Here is a 12,128-nt window from a genome sequence, read left to right as displayed (position 1 = left end):
CGGAACGGAAGAGGGATGGAGCGCCAGTCCGACTCGCACTTCCTCACTTTCCACTTCCCTTTTCCACTCATCCCCTATCTTTTTCTGTAACACGTTCGGTTGGAAAATATCATCTGCTCCTTCACTTCAATTCTGCCTCACACTGCTGGTGTCTATGGGTCTTTTCCCATCTTCCTTTCTATTCCCCCTCTTTTGCTCTCGCTCTCTACAATATACTCTGCAATATAATGTGGTAATGCCGCAATATCAGTAGAGTATTCTCAGTGTGCTTGACCCTTCAACCCTGCGCACTCAATGGTCCTCAATACGCGACTGCCAGCATGCATGACCACTCTCAACAAGACACTTCAATGCTTCCTGGTTATCAATAAAGTGGACTGTGACATTAAAAGCTCCATGTGTTTCCACAGTTGCGTTACATGATCCAATTGTAAATTGGTGACCAATTCAATCTATGGCTGCGCACTACCAATAACCGCAATTACTACTAATATATCTGCTATTGATAGTTCTGTTGAGGAATGTGTGGGGGAATTCAAACACAGTAAGCGCATACAACACAAAAAGAAGCAGATACACTCACGAAAGCTAATCCAAAGGCGAGTGTCAATATGAACATTGCTCATTATTTAACAAGGGAGAGTAGAACAAACAGCACCTCGTCGCAAAGTCAACTACAACCCCAAATCAAGTCTATTCACCATGCAAATTCCTAGAAATGAACTCAATAGAAAAGACACTTCATGAGAAGTTCCATGGTGTCTATTAGTAAATTACTAAAAAATGTACGGTTCTGAGGCGAGGGTACTTTTTCATTGAATGACCTTATTTTACTGCTGTGGAACTCTGACAGTGAACAGACACGGTCCATATAACATAGCGAGGGTGGAGTCTGTAGACAGTAAACCGCAGGACAGAATGGTTGTCGGGGGTAGCTAGACGGGGAAGTCTTTATGAGTATGTGGTCATTTTAACAAACCTCATCTTTTAACAAATTGGCCGCCGATAAAATGTTAGAATCTCATTACGCTCTCGGACAAGACGCCCCCTTCCATTCAGGCCTTTCGGAGGTCGCCTTCTACTGTGACACAATCACTAGTTACCCCATATACAAGGAAGAAGGGGAGAGGGAGTTGCGTTGAACAAGGGATCAGTAGCCAATATCCTCTCTATATCCCGGAATTTATTGGTTTACGACCTTCACTCGCGCCAGGAGATACAATTCCCATTTTTAATACTCGACTCGGAGTTACTGGAGCTAGGAAAGTCATACCATGTGATAAATCCCTTAACTCCACATACACTTTGCTGAAAATCGTATCCCTTTGGAAATATTGTGTGTCGCAGCCATTTTAAATAAGGGCGTTTGAACTTAGTTTGACGCAAAGGGGATGTAATCACTGTAATTGGCCAACCATGGTGTCAAAGCACCTAAACAAGATAGTAGTTAATATACCAAAGAGGATAGAAAGCGGGATGCCATTTGATTATGTTTGTTCGAAATCAAAGACCAGAGGCCTTTTATGTATCTGATAGCGACATAATCCTTTAGGGTGAAAATAGAGAGGCTGGTTTGTACTGAATGTTTGTAGTAAATGAAGGTTGGATATTATTTTCAAAAAGGGAGGAAAGAGAACCTACTGACAATTCCCATGATGCTCTAGGCTATTTACAGTATATATAGTCACTGAATACTATAATTCCTCACGCATCCACATAGACCTGATGAAGGGTTTATGTAGGCTTCATTAAGCATTAAAAGACATGTTTAGCTTAATGTGGGACCCAATATTCTCAACACTTTCAACAGAGGTTTCTCTAGAACATGACACGTTGAATTATCTATAAATATTGGCCTACTACTGACAACCTCAAATCTCTTTCTAAGATGTTATTCCATTATGGTCTCGGGTAGATCCGGTGGCACGCAAATGGCTTTGTCAAGCACCCCACATAAAACAAGATGGATTCCCTAAATCAAGATGGTGAACCGGGCTCCTCTCATCTCCATTAGAGAGCAAACACCTGCTCCATCCTCCTAACCAGCAATTAGGGGGCTAACGAGCGGTTGGGACTGCATACCTGATCACCAATCTTAATAACATCCACGCCCTCCGACGTGCACTGGCAGTCAATCCACCCTAGCCCATCCTCACACTGCTATAATCTGTTTGATTTTTCAAGTTATGTTTGACCCTGAGAAGACTGTGTTTAACATAATGCCTCTACCTCATTGCCAGCAATGATTGTGCATGGTGTGCTCAGCCTGGTACCAAAACAGAGGATGTGTGTGTGCCTGCCTATTTGTGTGCATGCATTCAAGTGCGTGCGTCTAGGTCTGTGCAAGCAGGTGCAGCAGAGAGGCATCTGCCTTGGTTTGTTTTGTATGCTTCCACTAATCTCACTTACGTGAACCGCCAGGGGCCTAGTTGGAGAAAACACTGCTCAATTTCCCTAATCGATGAAAGTCCCTCAAAGCCATGACACAGCGCAATCGATGTCTGCGTTTACAGAAGACCAGCAGATGTTGTTCCATTATTCTGGTTCGTCGAATGAGATTCCATCCCCTTTTGTTTGACACTGTCAGGCTCAGGGAAGCTATCGAGTCGGCGCCAGTGCACGGTTCAACAGTTGCCCGTGTACATTACCAGTCAAAAGTTTGGACACACCTACTCATTCCGGGGTGTTTCTTTATTTTTACAATTTTCTACATTATAGAATAATAGTGAAGACATGATTCCATGTGTTATTTCATAGTTTTGATGTATTCACCATTATTGTACAATTTAGAAAATAGTAAAAATAAAGACCCTTGTAGGTGTGTCCAAACTTTTGACTGGTACTGTATACAAACACACACACACACACACACACACACACACACACACACACACAATCATGTAGACACTTGTGTGCATATAAACATGTGTGCACAGCGTGCATACACACACAAACCCACAGGCATCTATAATTTATTTATTTCTTAGTCAGTGCATATAAAACAATAAATGGCCCATGTGGCTCAATAGGTAGAGCATGGCGCTTGCAAAGCCAGGGTTGTGGGTTTGATTCCCACGGGGGGGACCAGTACAAAAATATATGCCCTCACTACTGTAAGTCGCTCTGGATAAGAGCATCTGCTAAATGACTAAAATGTAAAATTTGCAAAAAGCCAACTGATATTCAAATGCTGTGCACACTTATACATACTCCATACTCTGTGTCGTGCACACACACACACACCCTTTATCCACTGGAAAATGCTCAATCAAACAACCCATATGTATTGAAGTGAGTTCAGACATGCCGCAAAATATTTGAAACAATCAAATTCATGTCGCCTGACAGATGTGATACTACCACAGACAATGTAGGACAGCATCTGTAAGCGATAGGAACCTTCTGCGGTGGGAAGCACGCATGTCAACTCATCCGGTAGCTCTTCTCAAGGTAGAACCGATTTTGATGACATTTTACTGACAAGCCGGGACATCAAATCCACACTGGAGCTCAAGAAATAGCTGTGGAGGCCCTACAAATTAGGACACACATGCTTTATGCATCATGAAGAGTCATAACACCCCCCCCCTGTGATTCTTGCTTGTCAGGGGCGTACTGGTGGACGGTGGGTTTTGACTTGCTTTGGTTAAAATGAGGTCACTTTTGGCTCTTAACCGTATCTACTTATTACACAAAAAATGTGGAAGTCGGATTTAAATCTCTGGGAAAAAAAATCTTTGGGGCATTGAAATGAAATGATGGTAGCTTTGAGCGAGTGCATAACCACTGACGGTTATAACAATGTGAAAGCTGTGAGTATATGCTAGAATTACATAATCAGGTTATTGTGAACAAGTATGTTGCCATAGATGACTATAGATGATTATATATGTCTCTCTTTATTTCATCTAAGAAAACAACTTAAATGTATTGAATAGTCGTCTTGTTGGCGTCTCCAGCAGGGAAAACATACGTGACATTTCCTTCAAGCATAAAACCTGATATCTTGTTTGACATTTATATCTAGACCATAACCTATTCAACCATGACCGACCGAGGTTCAAACAATATCCATGAACAACCAATGTTCGTATTATATAGGATGCATTACATACAGTATTTATACAGTTTCTTCTTTGGAGTGTTGTTTTACCATCAAAAACCATCACAACACAAACACAGAGGCATGAAGACAGCATTAACAACAAAAACATGTTGGGAAACGGTGGCTATGTGAATTTGTTGCAGGGGTGGGGGTTGGCGGGAGAATTAGGACATTGGGATGTGGTTAAGACAAAGTGAGATGAGCAACAACTTGGATAAAGAAATGGCAACTAGCAATAGTTGCATCCACACTGATACATTTTTTTCTTTTTTATTATTTATCCTTTATTTAACTAGGCAAGTCAGTTAAGAACTAATTCTTATTTACAATGACGGCCTAGGAACAGTCGGTTAACTGCCTTGTTCAGGGGCAGAAAGACAGATTTTTACCTTGTCAGCTCGGGGATTCCATCTCACAACCTTTCGGTTAATGGCCCAACGCTCTATCCACTAGGCTACCTGCTGCCCCAAGTGGTATGTTTAGATCCAAGTTTTCAGATACAATTTTACAAGGTCAAAGTTTACTTGGCAGGCCCAACATTGAGCAACAAATGCCTTCACAGCCAGGACTATCATTAGCACAAAGCATGACATTATGGTGGGTTAACAAGTCACAAATCATGGTTACACCAAAACACAGCACCATGGTGGATGGGAAGGGTAGGAAGCTGGGTGAAAGATAAGAATCAAAATACCTGCACGTAAAACCGGCAAGAGCGCTCTCTTTTCTGCAGCTGCAAACCACCGGGAAAAAATAACAGTTAGCAAAGGGTCGACACGACATACAAGTTCCATTAGTATGAAATAAAGTGTGAAAAGAGAGAAAATAAATATATAACAAAATGTCACCTCTTGACTTTGGCTAATTAAGACTTTCTCATTTTACATAAACTGTGTGAAAAACGGCATGCACATTAATTATTCCCTCTCATAGAAAACATCACAAAGAATCTTAGTCAATTAGAGCAGAAACAAGCCACACAGCCCAAGTGGGGATTGGGGCTGAGACATTGTTCAGCTTTCAAGTTGGAGTTTCAAGGTTACCGCTTGTACCTGTGGGTAAGTGGAGAAAAAAGGAACTAAAGAAGAACTATTTAACTTGGAAACCTTGTCACAGCAGGAGTAAAGCTGAACCTGAAGGAGTTTAGCATACCTGGGACTGATGTTAGCAGGTCAATACAGTATGTAGAGATTTTGAATTAGCACTGGAGTACTGACAGCTAGCTAGACTAGCACGTAGCATTGGGCTGGGAACAGACTAAATAAACAGAAGCCTACTTTGTTAGCCTAACCTAGCTGTAGCGCGTAGCATAGAGGGAATGCTGATGCGCTCCTGATTTTCTGTGATGGGTGGCGTCTTCCTCATAAAGGAAGGCTCTCGCTCCTTCACATCAGTCAGCCCATTTTCCTGGAAATGGTTCCGTTAGCGCCTTTCGCATGACACTTTGATCATAAAAGTGCCACAGATCTTGGTGTTTGCCAACTCAATCGGCTCTTTGTCTGCCGGCGGAGATGCATTGTGCTCACTATCAAAGGGATCTTTAATTCCGTTAACTCTTAGCAGATTGTGTCAAAATGATTGAAGTCAGAGGTAAACACACGTGCGAGAGGGAAAGAGAGGTGGAGCACCAGCGCTAGGGGCTACGATGCCAGTCGGGATTAAAGGGGAAACGATGGAGGACAGAGCGGAGAGGACAACCTTGAATGGTATAGAGAGAGCGCTAGGGGAGATGTGTCATAAGTCCTTGGTGTACTAGGTAGTTAGTGTATTTATCTAAGAGATAATGATCAAATGGGAAAAATAATATTCTCCCAGTAGGAGCTTTCCCTGTTCTAGACATTATCTTTTTTGGTATCATCACAATAGAAGTAAAAAAAATAAAATACCTTAAAATGTTTTGTCATTTAGCAGACACTCTTATCCAGAACAATTTACAGAAGCAATTAAGGTTAAGTGCCATGCTCAAGGGCACATCGGCATTTTGTTTTTACCTAGTCGGCTCGGAGATTCAAACCAACAACCTTTCGGTTACCTGCCCAACAATCTTAACCATTAGGCTACCTGCAGCCCCTCTAGTCTAGGCTAATGTTTATTTTTACATACTGTATATTCATAGAACATTGGCTTCAGGTTTATGACAAGATTATAACAATAAAAATCAAGGATCCTCTCCCATAAAACATAGTTTGAATTGTAACTGTTCTTAACTTTTTATTTTCAAGATGGCTACCTCGTAAAAGCCATAGATAAAGAGATCAGAAGTGCAAGCCGTCAGATTTCTCCTCAGCCCGTTGGCTATCACCATCGCCTCGCTCTCCAAGGAGGGAATGACACTTAAATCTCAATGGAGGCATCTGGCTGCATGCGGCAATTAAATAAAGTCTGTGAAAAAAAGCTATTGGGAAACAGGTGTTATTGTTCCACTACAAGTGAAGCCGCTAAAACAAATTAACGGCTGACATTTTGAATTTCACTGATGTTTGCTTTTCCATTGGTTGCGTCACATTGCCTGAGTGCCCCTATGTGTACCCAACTGTGAATTTGGGAATAATTGCATTAGGTTGGGGCTACAAAAAAAACTCAGGCACTCTTGGGTTTAGAAAACAGCTATGTTTAATACATTTCCTCTGTCATTAGAAAGAAACGAGCATGGCATGAGAACCGCTTCAGACGTGCCTGGAATATCCGTATGACCCCTTTAAAAAGTCTACCTACTTTGGAATAATCCTACCCACGCGTTTGCTGTTATAATTAGTTATAACCCCAACTGACTTTGGTAATATAAAGCAGAACAGCCTATGCGGCGAGGCTTTGAGATATCCCCCTGCGTTTGGCTGCTTGTAGATGTTATTTTTTTTGAGGGCCGGGCAGATCGCTAGATGCGAGAAATAATGCAGGAGATAATTTGGTATGACAGTGCTATGGCCGGAGTACAGATCATTAAAACAATGCCCACTGTTCAGGTTTGACTGGCTTGAAATCCTTGTCTGGCCTCCCCCGTTTAAAAAGAAAGTTTCAGAGATTGAAGGAAACAAAGGTGAATAAAGTCAGTTCTTTCTTCGGCTATGAATCAATTCTCATATATATCCTCCTTTCTTCATCCTGTGTCCTTGGTGGACCATTGAGCTGAACAATCTGGATAGGCGAAGCGAAAGGTTGGAAACCCTACTGGTTATGTTGCTCTCGCCTGTCACAATCTGTCAAATCAACTAGTCCCGAAGGGAAGGAGACGAGGAAAGGAAATGACACAGCCATTGCTTTTCCCAGACTGGAGGTAGAAACCTACCTTGTTGAGGCTGCGGGCTGCACTATCTTTGCCTCCGGGGGTAAGGTTCCTCAGCTGCACGTCAAGTAGGTCCACAAGCTGACCCATGGCCTTGACTGTGTAGGTGATGTCCCCTGCCTGAAGGTTACTCTTTGTTTGCTCCGACAGCTCCCTGGCAATGATGGCTGCAGTCTCTCCTGCTTTGAGCTGGAAAAACAACATATACATATTTAACCAAGCATGATGGCAGACACATATTCACATACACAGTATGCAATTAACCACTGACTATCATGCTATGTAGCTATAGTACCAACAGACTGGCCATAGGGAAGTTCGGGCAAATGCAGATGGGCTGGCCAAACATGAACTCATTTGGCCCGGTCTAAATTGGAGGTTTTGCGCAGAATTATCACTATTTGGCTAATAACGGGGTCCTCGAGGGGAAGAAAATAGGCCGGTGTGTAATATGATTGGTTCAAATCAATAATATGAGGATTCAATATTTCATTCAATGTTGCTGAATGACCAGTGTATAAGTATAAACTATTTTATGCTATTTGATTGGATTTAAAGTGGCTAGAACCAAATCCATTCCAGTCTCAAATTTGTGACAAAGGCAAACTATTACATCATAAATAAATACAATCCTACAGTCATCCGTCTCCCTGTATCTAAACACATACGCTGCATTGAACTTATTATTTTCAATATACACATTTCAAACATGACAAAATGGCATTATACAAAATGTTTGAAGTTAGAAAATAATGTTTAGCATGTACAGATTTCCTGATTTATGTCACTATCGCCTGCAATTGAATAGGTGAGGAACTGTTTCATTGAATGCACACTGGGGCTAATAGACTATCAGGAAACAATTATGAAGTCAACTATCGAGACAAGTCTCCCCTTAAAAGTCTATAGGCAGAGTGAAACTAATAGCTGCTAGCTTTAGGTGGAAGACATGTCACACACGGAGGATGACGCCTGTTTGAAATTCATTTTGTCTGACGCATAGTGAACTTCTGTGATTGTCGTGACTGTGCTTTGGCGAGATCTTTTGGCAAAAAAAAAACACATTGATCATTCCAGTCTTTCACTTTGGCGGTCTTTTGGTATGAAATAAGGTTTTTTTCTGCTTTCCATCTATCCTCAATAATCCCCCCTCTCAAGCGCCAACTGTCTGGGCCAATCCCAAATCATCCCCTAAACCCTACGCCCTTATGCACCTGTGGAGATCTGTGATGATTTGACATTTGTAATCAATCTGATAATAGCTCGACCTTGCCTCACTAGGTGGAAGTTACACCATATTGCTTATACCAATCAACTTATTCTTCACTCCCTTTCACCCCCCCTTCTCTTTCTCTCTCAGTCTATTGTTGTATTGCATGTAGCAGCTCTTTATTTAGACTCCGGAGGAAGAAAAACAAATGTTTTCAAAGCACAACCACGAATCATTCCCTATGTATGCCACTTGGTTGGAGAGAGTACCTATTTCAATTTTCTGAGGGAAACAATTGAATAAAAACATCTCCTCAAGCCATGGATGAGACTGCCTCCGAAGAGTCTCCATTTGCCCACAAACTAGCAACCGCTTTGTAGTCGTCGTGTCTCTTGGTTTTTAAATTACAACATATAAATCTGCCAAGCAGAGAGGCCTAATGATGTCTAGAGGAGTCTCATTTCATAGTGCAATGTGTTTCTGTGCTTTTAATTTATCTTGAATTGGATTACGAAAAAAATAACTTTGTGTTTAGCTTTCTTTTGTTTTTACTACCCAGGCATTTAATTGAATAACACCTGTTCCATTCAAATGGGAAATGTTTTCATATGCAGAAGATTTGACTACCGTTCAGAAAGAACATTTCATTTGGTCAAAATTAGAGCGCTAAACACAGCTTTAAGACATTTAAAATCTGGATATACAGTAAATTCAACAGGGACATTGACGAGGTGAGGTTGGATCTGATTTGGAGCATGGTTCCGAAGGTCTATTCTTCCTAAGGTCCCTCTATTTTTGGAACGCTTATAGCCTCCTTCATTCGATTAGCCTTGGGTTTAGTGAAAGACCAAGAGACAGCATTTGGGCTACATATAATTTGGGCCATGTTTAGGAGTCTAACCAAGTCAGACATCTGTGTTTAGTCGGCTGTGTTCGCGGATGATGCACTTCTTTCCTCTGATATTTCATACATACAGTACAGTGCATTCGGGAAAGTATTCATACCAATTGGCTTTTTTGCCATTTTGTTGTGTTACAGCCTTATTCTAAAATGGATTAAATTTAAAAAAATCCTTGATCTACAAACAATACCCCATAATGACAAAGCAATATTTTTTTTTTGTGGAAATGTATAAAAAATGTATAAATAATGAAATACCTTATTTACATAAGTATTCACACACATTGCTATGAGACTAAATTGAGCTCAGGTGCATCCTGTTTCCATTGATCATCCTTGAGATGTTTCTACAACTTGATTGGAGTCCACCTGTTGTAAACTCAATTGATTGGACATGATTTTGAAAAAGACACACACCTTTCTATATAAGTTCCCACAGTTGACAGTGCATGTCAGAGCAAAAACCAAGCCATGAGGTCGAAGGAATTGTCCGTAGAGTTCCGAGACAGGATTGTGTAGAGGCACGGATCTGGGTAAGGGTACAAAAAAATGTCTGCAGCATTGAAGGTCCCCAAGAACACAGTGGCTTCCATCATTCTTAAATGGAACAAGTTTGGAACCAATAACACTCTTCCTAGAGCTGCCGCCCGGCCAAACTGAGCAATTGGGGGAGAAGGGCCTTGGTCAGGGAGGTGAACAAGAACCCGAGTCACACTTACAGATCTCCAGAGTTCCTCTGTGGAGATGGGAGAACCTTCCAGAAGGACAACCATCTCTGCAACACTCCACCAATCAGGCATTTATGGTAGAGTGGCCAGACGGAAGCCACTCCTCAGTAAAAGGCACATGACAGTCCTTTTGGAGTCTCAGACCATGAGAAACAACAATCTCTGTTCTGATGAAACCAAGATTGAACTCTTTGGCCTGAATGCCAAGTGTCACGTATGGAGGAAACTTAGCACCATCGCTATGGTTAAGCACAGTGGTGGCAGCATCATGCTGTGGGGATGTTTTTCAGCAGCAGGGACTGGGAGACTAGTCAGGATCGAGGGAAATATGAACGTAGCAAAGTACAGAGAGATCCTTGATGAAAACCTGCTCCAGAGCACTCAGGACCTCAGACTGCGGCGAAGGTTCACCTTCTAACAAGGCAACGACCCTAAGCACACAGCCAAGACAATGCAGGAGTGGCTTCGGGACAAGTCTCTGAATGTCCTTGAGTGGCCCAGCCAGAGCCCGGACTTGAACCCAATCAAACATCTCTGGAGAGACCTGAAAATAACTGTGCAGCGACGCTACCCATCCAACCTGACAGTGCTTGAGAGGATCTGCAGAGAACAATGGGAGAAACTCCCCAAATACAGATGTGCCAAGCTTGTAGCGTCATACCCAAGAAGACTCAAGACCGTAATCACTGCTAAAGGTGATTCAACAAAGTACTGAGTAAAGGGTCTGAATATTTATGTAAATGTGATATTTCAGGGGGGGTTTTCTATACATTTACTAACATTTCTTAAACCTGTTTTTGCTTTCTCATTATGGGGTATTGTGTGTATATTGATGGCAGACAAATACATTTAATCAATTTCAGATTAAGGCTGAGTGTCTGAATACTTTCCAAATGCACTGTAGGAGTCAAAGTCTGGGACTATGTCCCAAATGACACCCTATTCCCTATGTAGTGCACAACTTTTGAACAGATTTCGTAGGGCTCTGGTTAAAAGTAGTGCACCATAAAAGGAATGAATAGAAGCATTAGCGGGAGACTGCGGTGTCCACGGCAAAGGGTCTCACATGATTTACTTGGCCATCCCTTGCAATCATTGCCTCTGTTTTTATTAGCAGATCCAATTACACCGGCTTAATTTGCCTTTCTTCGAGAACCCCGAACCTGTGTGGACAGTGTGTGGACGGTAGACAGCTCTTCTTCTTCTCTCCCCCTTCTCTTCCTCTCTCCATCTTAATAAGAAGAGCTATGATCAAAGTAAGAAAAAATGAGGACTGTCACCGCTCTCTCAGCCTCCCCATCTCTCTCCCAATCACTCCTTCTCTCTCAGCCTCTCTCCCTCAATCCCAGTCTCTTTCTCTCCGAGTTCATCTCTCTGCGTCTTTCTGTTAATGAGAAGAACCAGGGACAGTGGTGTGAAAATAAGCGCCAGACGGAATTCTGGGACGCCTGACAGGTTGATCTTCATTTAAATTCCCTGTCGCCACAGCGACAACGAGGGATGACAGGCACATCGCTCATGCCTAATTTGCGTAATAAAGATTAATAACACTTTTGTTAAAAATGTATCCATATTCCGATAGTCACTCCCACCAAGTATGTGTATAGGGGAAAGGTGTATAGGTGTCAAGTTTTGTGCTGCTTTGAGTGTGAGATGCATTCTATAATAGACTAAGAATTTGAGTCAGGAAACAGAGAGCGACACTATGGTAAAGGATAGAACAGAAGAGTGGAATCATCTCCATATCCTCCCTCTCTCTTTCCCTCCCTCTCTCTCCTTACATCCCTCCCTCCCTCTCTTTACCTACCTCCCTCCCTCTCTCTTTACCTACCTCCATCCCTCTCTCTTTACCTCCCTCTCTCTCCTTACATCCCTCCCTCCCTCTCTTTACCTACCTCCCT

The 12,128-nt window shown here is 42.1% G+C and overlaps 1 protein-coding gene across 8 annotated transcripts in view; it reads right to left on the bottom strand.

Moving 5' to 3' along the window:
* Positions 1–12,128, bottom strand: part of LOC115198263 (adhesion G protein-coupled receptor L3) — a 304,863-nt gene that overhangs the window by 90,162 nt on the left and 202,573 nt on the right. For 5 of the 8 annotated variants that reach the window (XM_029760110.1, XM_029760112.1, XM_029760111.1 and 2 more), the window contains 2 exons: positions 7,392–7,577; positions 4,800–4,838 (listed from right to left, as the gene is read on the bottom strand). In XM_029760110.1, coding sequence (XP_029615970.1) covers positions 4,800–4,838; positions 7,392–7,577 — 225 coding nt within the window. The remainder of the gene's footprint in view (positions 1–4,799; positions 4,839–7,391; positions 7,578–12,128) is intronic. The other 3 variants (XM_029760113.1, XM_029760114.1, XM_029760118.1) reach the window with 1 other exon arrangement.

Source organism: Salmo trutta, chromosome 8, assembly GCF_901001165.1.
Source record: "Salmo trutta chromosome 8, fSalTru1.1, whole genome shotgun sequence".
Lineage (NCBI taxonomy): Eukaryota > Metazoa > Chordata > Actinopteri > Salmoniformes > Salmonidae > Salmo > Salmo trutta.
This window is presented reverse-complemented; position numbering and strand designations above follow the sequence as displayed.